The 16,914-nt window shown below is 43.0% G+C and overlaps 1 gene segment (V, D, J or C); it reads right to left on the bottom strand.

Moving 5' to 3' along the window:
- Nucleotides 1–4,357: 4,357 nt before the first annotated feature.
- Nucleotides 4,358–5,661, bottom strand: LOC121851590. The segment is given in 3 exon segments: nucleotides 4,358–4,434; nucleotides 4,901–5,215; nucleotides 5,616–5,661. Coding segments are annotated over 3 exon segments (438 nt in total).
- Nucleotides 5,662–16,914: the final 11,253 nt, after the last annotated feature.

Here is a 16,914-nt window from a genome sequence, read left to right on the forward strand (position 1 = left end):
CAATTTGGTCTAATGTGGAGTCCAGTTATGTTTTGGTCAGAGCGTTCGCCTCACAAGCAAAAATATCTGGGTTCTATACCAGGCCAGAGCGAAACCTTAGGCAATTGCTCCATACGCAAATGTTTACCAAGTAGCAAATAGGAACAAGATTGTTATTCGACTGGCATCTCCCTTTTCCAAGGGTAATGTGCCCTTCAATAATAAATCGATTATAAAATAGATAAAAATATGGTCACTGAATCCCTGACTATTTGGTAAAACTGCTGCTGACAATCGACTCGAATATATGGAGTCATGTAGCTCAGTGGTTAGAGCACTCGCCTTGCAAGCGAGAGACCTCAGTTCAATTCCAGGCAGGGCGAAACCTTGGGCAAGTTTCCTTACTTCACTCAGAGCCTAATAATAATCCCTCCTAAACAAAAAGCAATAATAAATTGGTCATTTTCAATCTAGACTGTTTGTGGGACATTGCTGTGCGCAATTGGCTGCCGCGTTCGCCCACAAATATACAGTCAATTCACTTTACAGTGTGTTCTGTGAAGCGCTTTGGGACGTCCTCCCGACGTGAAAAGCGCTATATCAAATGCAAGGATTATTATCATTAGGGCGAAACCTTGGGCAAGTTTCCATACTCAACACGCCTCATAATAAGTTTCCTTACTCCACACAGAGCCTAATACTAATCCCTCCAAAACCAAAACAATAATAAATTGGTAATTTTGAATCACGAATGTTTGTGGGACATTGCTGTGTGCAATTGGCTGCCGTGTTCGCCCACAAATATACAGTCAATTCATTTTACAGTGTGTTCTGTGAAGCGCTTTGGGACGTCCTCCCGACGTGAAAAGCGCTATATCAAATGCAAGGATTATTATTATTATTATATGGAAAGGCGCAACATCTAATCAAAGGATTATTAATGTTATATTGTTGTAAAAGGTATAACAAGATATTAAGAAAAGAAGATGTACAAAAGATACTGACGGTATCAAAGTAAGCTGAGAGTGATTGAGGGCACAGCACATGTCTCCCACATGAGCATCATGATGCCGTGTCTGACATTCACCCCCCAATGTGGATTGATGGTTCTTCTGGGCTCAGTAGCCATCCAGTTACAGCCCCGCCCACAAACAGCCCCGCCCATAGAGCCGCTGCCACGCCCACAGAGCTGCGTCACTCAGTCACAGCTCCGCCCACAAAGCCACTGTCACGCCCACACAGAGCACCGCCCACACAGCCACTGCCACGCCCAGAGAGCTACGTTACTCAGTCACTGACCCGCCCGCACTGAGCCCAATATCTGCCGATACTTTACAGCGCTCCGCCCACACAGCGCCCCGCCCCCTCCACTCCCCGCACAAAAACACACACACAGTGCCACCCAATCAGGTCACTCAATCCACAATATTGTGTGGGCCACTGTTTTGCACAGTCGACTACCAGATTTGATCCGCACAATACAATCTAACGCCCCACACACCTCCCCCCACTTCACTTCGTCCATTCCACACCTGAACACTATCCCACACCCACAGTGCCAAAAAATAAGGCAACTCAAACCCCAACGTTTTGTGGGAGACTGCTGTACACAATTGGCATCAAACAATATAGTGACTCCACTTTTCAGCTGTGAAGAGCTGTGACACGTCTCAGTGACGCAATTTGGCAGTGTACAAAATGCACCCTTTGCTTTTATTATCGTTACTGTAAAAATGTTGAATAAGACATGCCCATACAATCGTTTTCATTATTCGTGTTTGAGAAATGCTTTTATCAAATACAGACTTGTCATTTCATCGATTCGCCTCAAACCTCCTCTCAGGTTTTAACGTCGAGTACAGAGTTTGTCAACTTTGCCTCCAATTTGTATATAACAATGTCGCACAATCAGCTATGAGTGAAAGATGATTTTTACTGATGGAAAGTCTCTCCAGACACCGGTAGAAACCTTGTTCTTTCTCGAGAAGTGCAATGGCATCAGTATAGTCCCTTCATGCAAGCCGCCTGGACCAGGGTTTAAGATCTCCTCGGTAGGACAAGCTACTCCGACAGTACAGAAATACAGGACTGCTCTGGAGTGTCAGCCCAAAACATCAGAATATAATCCAGTATATGTTACATAGTGAGCACTTCGGTCGCTTTTGAATGTTTCAGTTTCGTGATGAAATATCTAAGATTTTTTTCATTATGTAATAATAAATTTGTTAAATAGCTTATCATTCACGTTCATTGTAGTTGCCTGCACAAACAGTGAGACGGTGAGATATATTTTTTTCACACTGCGTGTTGTTCTGATTTTAAATGCATTGCCTGAAAGGGTGACAGAAGCCGATACTGCAACAACGTTCTTGAGAGGATTGCTACACCGCAGAGAAAACAATTCAAGAGCGGCTACTCTTTGGTAAAACGAAATAATATAGAATATGTGAAACATAAATTGTTTCTTGATCAACCTAAGCCTCGTGTTAATACTTTAGTCAATATTTGCAAATTTCGGTTGAAGCAGCAATAGTGTATATGCATGAACTCTGTCAACTGCAACAGGAAGCACCTGGTACTGCTGTAAATGAAGTTCGTTACAGAAAGAAACGTGAGAAGTTATGTGAGTTGCAGTCCGTGTTGTCTAGGTTTGTTTAGTGCGCCATCTGCTGGTGGCTTATAGTTGCATCACGTTCAGAATTGGGAACTTTCACAGCATAATTGTTTTGGGCCCATCTTGACTTTCCTTGGTGCTATCTTCTCCACCGAAATTTTACACATTAGTCTCATTTCTCTGCTTGTTCGTCATATTTTCTGTTCTTCTCTGGAACATGCGAGCATTCGATGTTATTCACATTCTCTTACTTTGACGTGTCTCTTTGCTAGCACTTGCTGCCCCACTTGCATGTGGCAGCGCTCCCCAGAAAGCAAGACATCTTTGTTTATTACTTGGATGATAATATGACTAAAGTTAATACCAATAATAATAATAGTTGCATTTGATATGGCGCCATATCACACCTTCGAGACGCCACTCGGAGCTTCATAGAATATACCGTTAATGAATTGAATGCATATTGTGAGGGTGAAGCACGGCAGCAAATTGTATACATCGGTGTCTCATTGGAGGAAGTGACCAATTTATTATTAAAACTATTATTCAGAAGGCATTATTGTCCCTGGAATATCGATACTCCAATCGATTAACAACCTGCTTCCAACTGACTGCAGGTAAACAGAGACGTGTGTGAGGAATAAGGAAAGTTGCACAATGATTCGTTCTGCTGGCAATTGAAACAACGTCTCTCGCTTGTGAGGCGAGTGTTCTAACCGCAAGGCAGTTTTTGTAGGGCGGAACCACTGATCTGTGCCTCTGTGGGTCTCAGTGCACAGTAATACCTCGCGGAGTCTGTAACTCTCACTTGCAATATATTTAATGGGACGGTTCTCTCCGCTTTAGACACATTCGTTGAGAAACGTTCTTCTGCAAAGTACGCGCCGTCCTTGATCCTGTTGTTGGTGTCTGTGCTAAGGATATATTCTGGAGATTTGTTGGGAAAGTGACGGTACCAGAACAGATACGTATTGTAGCCGCTTGTAGCTGTATAATGCACTGCAGGTAAACATCCTCCCCTTCATTCACTGTCACAGTAGATTGGAGCTGAGTTACAGCGTCTCCTCCACAATGTCCTGGGAACCAGACCCATATCAGCGTTCAATACCATAACAATAATCATAATACAAATTATTGCTTTTCATACAGCACCATACTACATCATTGCGTCTCCAAATGCTTCATAGAATATTCTGAGAATGTTTATTGTGTGGTCGACACGTGGCAGCAAATTGCGCAAAGCATTTTCCTTATAAAAGTTCATGGAATGACTGATAGCATTATTATTAACACCGAAAACTGATCGGACGATCGACCAACAAACGGGTACCTACATGTCTCGAGGTAAACAGTGGTGTGTGTGGAGGAAGGAAACTTGCCTGAGGTTCCGCTGTATCCAAGGCGGGAACTAAACCCAACGTTTGCTGAGCTGCAGGATTGCATGTGTCATGTACCGTATTGTTTATTTTAAGCAGTAAAGTATAATCATTGGATAATGTGCACATGAAGCAGACAAATAGAGCGAGTTTCTCGCTTACCTGACAATGTAATGATCACTGCTACCACATAGACATACATTGCCATGTGTATTTACTGTCACGGGACGTTGAGAGAGCGTTGATGGTGTAGTTGGAGAAAGTTGGCTGCGGGAAAGTAAGGTCCGTGAGGAGGGCTAAACAGGAAAAAACATACAGAAGTTGTCGTATAGTGTGAGGGAGCAGGTCTGAAGGTTATGTACAAACCTTGTGTCTCTGTCATTGTGCGTCACCGTCTCTGCTCTGCCATCTCGCTCATCCAATGGTTCTCTTCCATCAGTGACTTGTCTTTGTTGAGCAGTGTGTCTGCATCAAGTTACACCCATATTTCATTTCACGAAAACACATACATCAGTTCCGCATATATATGCCATCTTCGCGCGTAAATGTGCCTATGGAAACGAATTTTCTCTTTCTCCCTGGAGAAACGCATAGTGTTTGCTTAAATTAACAGATTACTGGGTGCTGTGAGTCAAGAGACAAGACTTGGTGAGGTATATATATTTTGGGCTACATTCTGGTACATTAGTTCTCTTTTGTTGTTATGTTCAGCCGCTGTCTGCTGGCAGGAAAAAGCGTTTGTTTCCATAGAACCCGGGTCCCTTAGTTTGCAAAACGACTGCTTAATCCCATGTTCAACAAAACAGCACAGCCTGTTTCCACCACTCTCCTTGTTGTCATTGTATAACCACATCAGTGTATTGAAAGCACCAAATCAAATACGTGAGCGGAAGTCATGACTTTCTGATGAGTTTTTGTATGGGGAATGTGCCTTCCTGTAACAGTGTGGGCTCCAGGGCACAGTAATACACAGCGATGTCACCCACAACAGCCCCGAGTATCTGCAGCTTAATTACTTTATTCTTCTTGATCAGCTCAGCAGTGAAACGTTCAGGTAGATCAGAAGATTTATATACCTTTCCAGAGGTAAATATCCTGAGCACGTATTTAAGCGCTCCGTCGGGATTATGCTTGTACCAGAAGACAGTATCCAATCTTGAAATACTGCAGCGTAGTGTCACGTCTTGCCCTTCAATTTCTGTTTTCTCGCGAGGATATTGGGCTACAACATCTTGCCCGCTAACTTCTGCAAAAACAATAACAACACATTTTTCCGAGCCACTTAAAATTTGCTTTCATCCATTTTATATTGCACGTTATCACACGGTTCAGACGTCTCAAAGAAACCACAGAATATAGTGTAAAGTGAATTAGTTATATTTTTGAGCGAAACTTAGCAGACAATTGAACTCAGCAGTACTACACCGATATTATTGGTAATTGATTAATAATTTATTGAGTTATTTACCTAGGAAAGCGATTGGCGAATCGACTATCAAAGTGTTTCCTACTCACTGCTGGGGAAACAGATTCGTGAGGCAATCGAACTCGAGTTTCGTCGCTGGTGAGGCGACATCTCTAACCATTTAGCTTCGGAAATTTTATGATGTAAACATCATGCACTGTGCATGTCCACACATACTTACTGGCTATGGTGAGGATTGCTATCAGTAACTGGCAGAGAGCTGTCATGTTGGCTGCTGAGGTGTGGACAGATAACGGAATCTCTTCCTTTGTATATCGCTGTGTTGCTGCTTCAGTGACAAGTTGTGTGGCAGCGGCTGATCTGACGGGTTCAGTGGTTTATTACCTCCAATTGTAGGCGTTTCTCACTAACCAGAGGATCATGAACGTGATCCTCTGGCGAGTAGGCGCCAACGGATTTGCGCTAGGATGGGAACATTGACGCAAGTTTTACCCACTAACTGTTGCTTTTACAGTATATTATATGAAGCGCTTTGAGACGTCTACAAGACGTGATCGCGCCCTATAACAAATGAAATTTTGTTTTTATTTTAAATGTTGTTATTATGGTTAATGCATTCAATAATTGATGAATGGCTGAGCCATGCAGCAGAGCGAAAAGGAATAAAGATTTACGTTCTGTCATCAAGGCTGAGGTGACAACGTTACTCTGCTGATGATACTTTATCTTATCAGGATCTTGAATTTAATCTGCCGTGGATTGGAGGCCAGTTCTACTGGGGTAGGATATGAGTATTCGCGTTTCACCAACTCTCAATTTGTTTTAAAGTGTATTCTGTGAAGCGCTTTCAGACGCCTCCACGATAAGATAAGTTGCTATATCAAACGTAAAGCTCAGAAATATTTTCATTCTTGTTATGAATGCAGTGATTTGGTTGGTCTTGTACGTTGCAGCCGAGCTATTAAAGGTTCACTATCTATCATCAAGCCTGAGGTGAAAACCTAACTCTGTTGCTGATACTTTCTCTTATGATGCTGAATGTTCCTGGTTCTGTCCCTAATTCAGCGGCTCACAGTGCATCCAGCATTGAACTTGAATTCTTAGTTTAAATGAAACTGGGTCAGTTTTAATCTCTTTTTCAAACTAAACCAAATACATGACTATTTTGCTCTTAACAAAATTTATTACGTTTATTTCCGCAATCAGATACCAGAAAGGTTGGCGGCGTATTTTGGAGAACGAAAATAAATATAAAAATTGACACAAATATTGTTTCTTGAGCTAACTGTGTTTTGTGCTTATCATGTTTTATATGAAGTTCTTACATTTCAGCTCAAGCAGCAACAGCGCATATGAAGGAATTAGGTTAAATATAAAAGGAAGCACCTGTTATTGCTGCCAAGGAAGTTAGTTGCAAAAAGGTCCGTGGCAAGTTACAAGCTATGTCAGCTGCAAACTCATGTTATATGTGTATTTAGTGCGATACCTGCTGGAGGATTGCAGCTGCAGAACGTTAGAATTGGAGACTGAAGTTAGCAACTTATTTTAGGTTTGTTTTAGCTTTCCATTATGAATGGCGCAACGTAAATGCAAATAATAGTTTCCTATTTTTTCCTACTTATAAAAGGAGCAGGGGAAGAAACTTCCACGTGCAGGTCTGCCCTGAAATCAAAATATTTGAAGTTATTTCTATGACAATAACATGATCATATTTCTTAGTAATAGAAATCCTTGCATGTCCTTGCATTTGGAGTCCTGTAGCTCAGTGGTTAGAGGACTCGCTTTACAACTGAGAGACTTAAGCTCAATTCCAGGCAGAGCGAAACCTTGGGCAAGTTGCCTTACTCCACACGCCTGATAATAATCCCTCCAAAACCAAAACCATGAACAAATTGGTCGTTTCAATCTACGACTGTTTGTGGGACATTACTGTGTGCAATTGGCTGCCGCGTTCGCCCACAAATATACATTCAATTTACTTTACAGTGTGTTCTTTGAAGCGCTTTGGGAGTCCTCCCGACGGAAAAAGCGATATATCAAATGCAAGGACTATTATTATTATTTCATAATAATAGAAACCTTGCATATGATATACTGCCGAATCGCATCAAGAGAGGCTTAAAAGCGCTCCAAGTAATGTGCTGTAAATCAATTGACTGCAGATTTTAAGGGCGAAACGCAGCAGCCAATTTCACACGTCACTGTCTAACTGGAATGGCTGACCATTTTAACATTAATATTATTATCTTGCATATTATTATCTATTAACCCTGGAAGATTGATCCGCCCATCGAATAACAACAGAGTTCCTTATTTTACTGCAGGAATCGAACCCAGTTGATCCCGCTTCGAGTACTATGCTATAAAAACTGAGCTGCAGGAAACCACATGGCAATTTTTGTGGAGCGAAATCGCTGAGCTGTGCCTCTGTGGCGCTGAGTGCACAGTAATACCCCGCGGAGTCTGTAACTCTCACTTGGGATATATTTAATGGGACGATTCTCTCCGCCTTGGATACATTCGTTGAGAAACGTTCTTTGGCAATGTCCGCATGTTGCTCGTCGTTGTTCTTGTTGTCTGTCCTCAGGATATATTCTGGAGCTTTGTTCCGATAGTGACGGTACCAGAACAGATATTTATAATTGCTGTTTGTAGCTGTGTAATTTCACTGCAGATAAATATCCTCTCCTTTATTCACTGTTGCAGTAAATTGGAGCTGTGTCGCAGCGTCTCCTCCACAATGTCCTGGAAACCAGACAAACATCAGCGTTCAATTCAATCATAATGATATTGCTAATATTTGATACAGCGCCTTATCAATTCGTCGGGATGTCTCGAAACCAACCACCTCACAGATTGTATGCCTGTGACAGCCAATTCCCCACATTATTGTCCGTCTAACATTCATGGATTGCGTGAACACAATGTTCTTATCTGTAGTCACATATTTAAAATAATTATTAACCCCTGAAATGCGATCGAACAAATGACTAGCAAACGGGCACACACTGACTGCGACCGAAACACAGGTAGATGTGTGGAGTGAGGAAGCTTTCCAAAGTTTTCCCTTTGTCCCAACCGGGAATCAAACCCAGGTCATTTCGCTTGCGAGGCCAGTTTGCTAAATTCCGCTAAGCTATCCGCTAAGCTACAGTTCTCCATGAGTCTTATAGCGTATTGTTTATTCTATGCAATAACACATAGACTTTGGATAATATGTGCCGGAACCAGACTGATTTTGTCGCTTAACTGACAAGATAATGATGGCTGCTAATACATAGATGTACATTGTCATACGTATGTAATGGCGTGAGGCGTTGAGAGAGCGTTAATAGTGTAGTTGTGGAGTGTTGGCTGGGAGTCTGTAAGATACCTTGTGAAGGGCTGAGCAGGAAACGACATGCAGAAGTTGCCATATGCTGTGAGGGAGCGGCTCTGTGGGTTATATACAAATCTTGTATTTCTGTCATTGTGCGCCATCGTCTCTGCTCTGCCAACTCGCTCGTCCATTGGTTCTCTTCCATCGTTGCCATGTCTTTGCTCTGCCGGGATTGACAATCAGCAAGTTACACCCACATTTAAGTTCCTCATATTTGTTAACTGTGGGTGTAAACGTAAGTGTTGAAAGGAACTTACGCTTTCTTCTGGAAGGGAAACAACTGCTTAATCATTTTCACAGGTTTTTAGGCGCAAGTTTGCTGGAGACAATATTAGCGGTGGTAAATATAAGTTGGGCTACATTTGGGTTATATATCATCAATCATCTTTTATTACTGATGTCCAAGATTGATTATGCCAACTATCTGCTTGCAGTTCTACCCCTCTCTTCCCTTCACTAGGTACAGACTATTCACATGTCTGCATTCATAGTAATAATGATAATTATTGTAATTGATATAGGGAAAAATCGTGATTACGATACGTCTTTAAGCGCTTCAGAGAAAATACTAATAATAATCATTACAACTATCATTACACTTGATGTAGCGCCTTATGTATAACAGACGAATAAAAGCGCCTCACAGAACATAATGGAAAGTAGATCGGTGGGATGTTTAGCAGGAGAAATGGAGCAGCCAATATTGTACAGCAATGCTCCATAAATATATGGGAAATTTATTTTATTATTATCCGTAAAGCAATTTGTTGAGCAATAAATGCCACCGTTTCATACTTATTCCCCGTTAAAAAGAGACGTGCGTGTAGAACAAGGGAACCTGACTTGGGTTTAGCGTTCTCAGGACCAGTCAATAAACCGAAGTCCTCTCGTTTGGATGGCGACTGTTATAACCTCAATATTACAAGACACAGCAGTCCTGCAGACATGCATCATTAAAAAGGAAATTAAGGGAAACTGAGAGGAAGTGAGTGCTGAGCATTCACTGTGATGAACAAGATGGGAATTGCTGGCTGATCACTGGAGGTTTGTCTACGGCCTCTCTACGTAACTGTCTCACTGTGTCTCCACTGCACACAAGTAGGCGGCAGCGTCTGTCACTTCTGTGCCTGTGATACTCAGATTACTTTTCCCGTCTCAAAAGCTCATCGTAGCTGTGATCCTCTCCTTCTGCTGCTCTCCTGCCTTTCCTGTTACCAAGTGTGTGGGAGCCTCGTTCGGATACTGTCTGTACCATTGAAAGGTCTGAGCGTCTGTTGCGGAACAGCTGATATGAACTTTTTCCTTCTCCCCAACAGTCACAGAGAATGGCGTCTGGTAGACTTTCTCCTGACATCTGACTCCTAGTAAACGAAAGAAAATCTGTTCATGAAAGTCACTCGTTAATTGTGGTCGAATTAAATACAATGTGTCGCAAAGCGCAAGCGGGGTTCATCTGTGAAACATACTCACTCCAGAGCAACACGGCAGCTTTCAGGAGGATGAAGAGTAAAGTGTATTCGCGCTTCATAACGAATCTTTCTGCGCTTTAGTGAAGAAAATAAAATTTCCTTTAAAACCGTAGGCAGTTTTCCTTACTCCACCCGCATCTGTTTACCGAACAGTAAACAGGAACCGGATTGTCAGTCGATTGATGGATCGCTTTACAGGGTTAATAAACCCTCAAAAAGATTGTCACTCAATCCACGACCCTTCGAGACACTCTGCGGTGCACGTTTCGTTCTCGAGTTTCGCCGCCCAATCAACACACGGTCACGAGACTTGAGAATGCATTGTATGAAGCGCTTTGAGACGCTTCAGAGACAAGATAAGGCCCTGTCTCAAATGTCAAAGATTGTTATGGTACAGACAGTCAAAAGAATGTAGGATGAGCTGTTCAGTGGAAGCACCTGAGTGTGTGCAGACGGATGGACAATGGTATAATGTGTGTTGGCCTCACATCCCAGGGGCACAGTGTCAATTTGGTAACGAATCGAAACGTGCAATTGATTTCAAAGCGAAAGTTGTGGAGCCACGTAACGTCAGCAGTTTCTCAGATATCTCTGCCCAAGTAAGTTGAAAGTTTACTTCCCGTCACTTTCCGCTCTTGATTTCTGGGTTAGAGCGGTTTGGATACAATACACTAGTTTTCTAGCATAATTTATGACTGCAAGTGATTGTACTGTACGATTGATTCTGATGAATAACGCTTCATATTTTAACGTTCATTTGTTGTAAAATATGTGTCTGACACATTTGAAAACCAATCACCATGCTGATGATTATCCAAACCAAATTGAGAGATATAATAATAATCCTTGCATTTGGGACGTTTCAATGCGCTTGAGAGGCTATAAGTTAAATTGCAGTGACTGTGTGTTTTTGTGGGATAAAAACAACAGCTAATTTGGTCTAACGTTTTGTCCTGCCGAGAATCGATCGAAGGCCCTGTCGTCTGTGAGGCGGGTGCTTCAACCATTGATCTACATTAACCCCAATATGTTTTTGTACAGACGGCTGTTACACACGCAACACTGTGCTCGCCGTACAGAAGTATGTTGCGGTGTCCGACACCGGCACGCCTTGGATTGATAGCCTGCTTCTGTTATCTTTTACAACCGTCGAAGCCCTTATCCTGTCCTTCACATTTACCTCACTTGTTCCCAAAATCAAAAACAGGATAGAGCCGTTTCTATACTGTTTGTACCATTGAAAGAAAGAGTTGGACACAGTGGTGGTGCACTCCACAGGTACATTTCCTTTTTCATTCTCTGACAAGGTCCGAGTTCTCTGTGACACCTCGTTTTCAGCCAAAACACCTGAAAAAATAATTAATAAATAAATAAATAAACAGACAAATACATAAATACATAAATACATAAATACATAAATACATAAATAAATTAAGAAATTAAGAAATTAAAAAATTAAAAAATTAAGAAAGAAAGAAAGAAAGAAAGAAAGAAAGAAAGAAAGAAGAATCACAAAGTGAACAAGAGAAAGCCTGGGAAAGACAGTCAGACGGAGAAATTGGGCAAGAGTATAAAATAAAGTGCAGTGACTTTGTGTTTTGTGGGAAAGACTGAGAGATTGACTAAGAGAGAGACATAGGGTGAAAATACATTAGAACATGTATGTACATTGCTTTTGTGGGAGAGACTCAGAGAGAGAGAGAGATAGGTAGAGAGCGAGGGAGAAAGTGGGAGAGAGGGGACGAGAGAGAGAGAGAGAGAGTGGGAGAGGGAGGGAGAGAGACGAAGATAGACGGAGATAGAGATGGAGGCGAGAGGGAGAGAGACATCGATACAGAGAGAGACTCAGGTAGACTCAGAGAGAAAGATTGCGAGAGATTCAAAGAGACTGAGATAGGCTAAGAGACACTGAGAGAAAGACAGAGAAGGTGAGAGTCTCATACCACACTTACATAAGAGGGAAAACATTATATTCAAAATAATACGCGTTGCATTGAAACTCCGCTTCATCCTCAAATCTCGAATCAAAATCTCTGATTGAAATGCAACCAGAAATCAGCAAAAGGCTGCAAAAGTTTACAAAATTTGTCGAACGCCGTTAACGTTGTAGGTTATAATTATATTCTCGGTGACGGCTTCACTATCTGCTCACTCCATGTATATTTGTTTGTGCTAAATTCATTCGCCAATCGACTAACACCAGGGCTCCTATTGATCGATATGTCAACAGAGGCGTTTGTTTGGATGAAGAAAACTGTCCCAACATTGCTCCCTGCTCGAGAAGTGAACACTCGCCCTTTCCCTTATGATGAATTAGTCTCTCTCTCTCTCTCTAACTCTCTCTCTCTCTCTCGCTCTCTCTCTCTCTCTCTTTCTATAACTCACCCTCTCTCTCTCTCACACACACACACACACTCTCAGTCTGTCTCTCCCCGTCTCCGTCTATCTCTCTCAATCTCCGTCTATCACGCTCTCTAAGTCTCTCTCACAGACTCTCTCTACAAACGATAATCTCCAGCACTTTCTCCTTGACATATTTCCAGAGAGCCTGAGGATAGACTTGAGGCTCGACCACCAATAGTGCGCGGAATTAAGGAGTCGAGCAGGTCACCATGGCTTTTGATGGTCCCAGATGATCCGGGTTTATTTCCAGGAAAGGGCGAAATATTAGGCACGTTTCCGTAATCGACGCCGAGGTTCCTGCAGCAGTAATATGGAAGCCGCTTATTAGTCGATTTAGGGATCGCTTTCTGGTGGAGATAATCCCTTCATATTAATAATGATAATTCTTCTCAACCCATGGTTGTACGTGGGACACGGCCGCGCGCAATTCGGTGCCACGTTTCGCCCAAAAATTACAGAGTCAATTCATTTTACAGGTTATGGTGTGAAGCGTTTGAGATATTTTCAACAACAACAACAAACTTACATTTATAGAGCCCTTCCATGTCGGGAGAACGTCCCAAAGCGCAGATTTTCAAAACATGAGAAGTGCGCGTATCAAATCCAAGGATTATTGTTATTGATGAAATTGGAAGTAGAATTTGCATTATTTAATTCTCACCCACTGATAATGATAACAGTATAATAATATAAGAGTATTATTATTATATTATTATTTTTCCTGCCTCAGAGACCTCCTGACTCTGTACCAACCTACTCGATCCCTCTGTTTGGAGATCTCCTTCTGCTTCACATTCCCTGCTTCGCCTACCCCACCATTAGTGGGTGAACCTTCAGCCACTCCACCAAAAAACTTTCGGTGCAGTCCCACCGTCTGGCCCCCTCACTTGACCGATCTAAAGACAGTCTATTCCCACCTTGTTGTCAGTTACCCTACTTCCCGACAAATACACCATCCGCACCCACACTACACACCCATCCCCCCCTCTCCCCAATAAGTTCTTTTCACATCCTCACAAGGAGGACCAGTGACGTTGCAATGAATGTGGCACAGCGCAATATCAACTCCTGTTGGCAATAAATTGGGAATGCAATTTTCAAGTTTAATATGAACGCAGTGTAAACCACAAGAAACTATTTTATTCCTCAAATACAAAACAGCCACCAGGACAGAGGCAGACGAACTGGTTTGGTTTCACTGTCTGACCACTCTCTAGCATTGGGTGATGATAACCAGAACGAGTGAAAGTGTTGGGCAATTAGTGACATCGGATTTAGTGGGGAATTGCTTATTTACATAAACAGATGAAAAGCGAATGAGGGTGCATTTTTCAAACATAAAACAACACCGAAAAATAGCTTCCAGTCGCGGTCTTACGTGAAGGATCCAAAACGAACGAAGATTGTTTGTACTTTTGGAGAAAAAGTAAGAATTTATTAATTGAATTTTATTGGATCTGTAATACCGTGGCCAGTTAATGGGTGGTGTTATTGTACTGTAACAGTGGAAGGAATTAACTGCTTCGATTGCAGGCTTTATAGGCATTCCTATCTGTCAGATCTTGGGGGCATTTGAAATCCCCCTCCCCATTCAGTGCTTGATTATTGACAGCTGTAGGTGACCAGGAAACTGGAGTAAGTGGCGCTGCAGGGGTTCAACTGGCAAGTCTTTCCGACGCGCAGGGTGCTACACATTTTTAATTTGTTGCTGCATATTGTTGTTGCCACTCCCTATTCACACAGAAATCCACAAACAGCCCTTCCCATCCTCAACCGAACCCAGTCCCTTCACATTCTCATTCATATCTAGCCCCTATCCCTCGTCACTCAAATCCAGGCCCTCCCCATCCACAGCAGCAATGAGCCCCTTCCCAGCTTCACACTGACCCGGACCCTCCCAATCCTCGCACGATCCCCTTACCTCCCCATCGTCACCCACAAAAATGCCCTCCCCACCCAGAACCACTCTCAGCACCTCGAATTCAGCAACCGCTCCCAGTCCCTCCTCATCCTCACACACACCCAGCCCCTCCCCATCCTCACACACTGCAAGAACCTCGCCATGTTAACACACATCCAGCCCTTCCCCATCCTCACACACAGCCAGCACCTCCCCATCCGCACACTCCTGGCACATCCCCATTCTGACACACACCCAGCACCTCCCCATCCTCACACAATGCTAGCCCCTCCCCATGCTGACACACATCCAGCCCTTCTCCATCCTCACACACAGCCAGTCACTCCACATCCGCGCACACACACACAGCACCTCCCCAAAAATCAAACACTGCCCCGACTCATCCTCACCAAACACACAGCCCATCCCCTTTCACATCCCCTCCCAGCCCTTCCCCATCCTCACACACAACAGCCCCTCCCCATGCTCACACACTGCTAGCATCTCCCCATTCTTACACACACCCAGCCCTTCCCCATCCTCACACATACCCAGTCACTCTCCATCCGCACACACACACAGCACCTCCCCAAAACTCAAACACTGCCTCTTACTCATCCTCACTAAACACACAGCCCATCCCCTTTCACAACCGCTCCCAGCCCCTCCCCATCCTCTTACACACACCCAGCCCTTCCGCGTCCACGCATACAACCAGCCCGTCCCCAATGTCACAAATACACAGCCACTCCCCATCCTCACCCACACCAAGCTCCTCCTTGTTATAGTGACCAGCTGAGCAAGAACACCATAATCACTAGATCAGCACTAAAACCATGTTGATGATCTCGGCACTAACACTATGGTGACCAACTCAGCAATAACAACATGGTGACCAGCTCAGCACTGTCACTATGCTGACCAGCTCAGCACTAACACCATGGTGACCAGCTCAGCACTAACACCATGGTGACCAGCTCAGCACTCACGCCATGGTGACCAGCTCAGCACTGACCCCATGGTGACCAGCTCACCACTAACACCATGGTGACTGTGGGAATGTAAGTAGTCTAAGATACGTAAAGTGCAGAGTGTCTAGACTATGATAATGTTAAAGTTGTTTTTTACGCAACAACGTAGATAAATTGGAGCAGAACCAATGTCCTTGTCCTGTCCTTTCTGTAAATGTATAACCGAACTTGTGTTGACTGAGCATTGCTTGTCAATCAACAGCAAGAATTATTTTGAGATACGAGGTGTTCGCAAATAATGATGTATATAAACTGATGGGACTGCCCCATTGGCAGAGGAAGAGTACCGTCTCTTCTGAGAGACGTGCTATTGTATTGTCTCTCGCTTTCTCTTTCCTTCCTGCAAGGATTAAATAAACTATATTTCTGAGCTAACCCTGTTTCTGAGTGTCCGTTTAATCCTATCTATAGCGACTACATCCTGGGTTCGACAGACAGGAGCTTCAATCTGTCTGCAACCTTGATTCGGGATTGTCGACGGGCACTGAACTGGGAGTTTTACTTTGTTTCTTTCCGTGAAATGTGAGTTTTGGTGGTCAGTTTGGTGGGAATATTTAATCTGTTTTGTAAGATATTCAAGCTACCGAAGAGTAATGAACCCATTAAGACAAGTGAGCAATCAATCGTTTAATTCGACATCACATCAATTAACACGTAGAAAATATAATTCTTGCAGTTTAAGCATGTTACAACGATAGGTTACAGGAAAAACGATATGATCCGTTCCTACTCGAGAGCAAATGTGTAATTCGTCTGATCACGTCTCCTGCTTTTGTCGGCTCTAATCTGCATGTGAAAACTACGCAGCTTAAAGTACAATTGTAGTTTAAATTAAGCAAGGCACTTGCTCTTTTATACCTGCTCTTAAGATGTCCATCTGTTACTTGTGTTTCGTGCCATGAGATAGTCCGTTGCTTTGCAATAGCTGTTTTGCTTAAAATACCCGACCCTTTGCTCCCTTATCTCTCCCGACCTCTCTTACCTCAACCAATCTTTTTGGGTTTTGATTGTGTCCCGTTTTGCTTTGTGTTCCGTCCTTGACGATAACTTGTGCGTATACCATTGCTGTTTGGTTCTTGTCGACTGTGAATTAGGGTTTCTGGCATATCCTGTAATCTCCAAAGCTAACCAGGGAAATCGGTCGCAGAGTGCAGCATTTCCCGATTTCTATTGAAATCAACATTGTATTAGAGTCGCCGGCAACATTTGTTAATTAAATAATTGAACAAATAGATTTAATGGAAACTTCACCAGTTTGTTCAGTTCCTCCCTAAATTTCGTCTGGGAAACCGCGTAAATACACGTGTTTGTACAGGAACTCAAAAGCTGCAGCATGT

The sequence above is a fragment of the Callorhinchus milii genome, unplaced genomic scaffold, assembly GCF_018977255.1.
Source record: "Callorhinchus milii isolate IMCB2004 unplaced genomic scaffold, IMCB_Cmil_1.0 Scaffold64, whole genome shotgun sequence".
NCBI lineage: Eukaryota > Metazoa > Chordata > Chondrichthyes > Chimaeriformes > Callorhinchidae > Callorhinchus > Callorhinchus milii.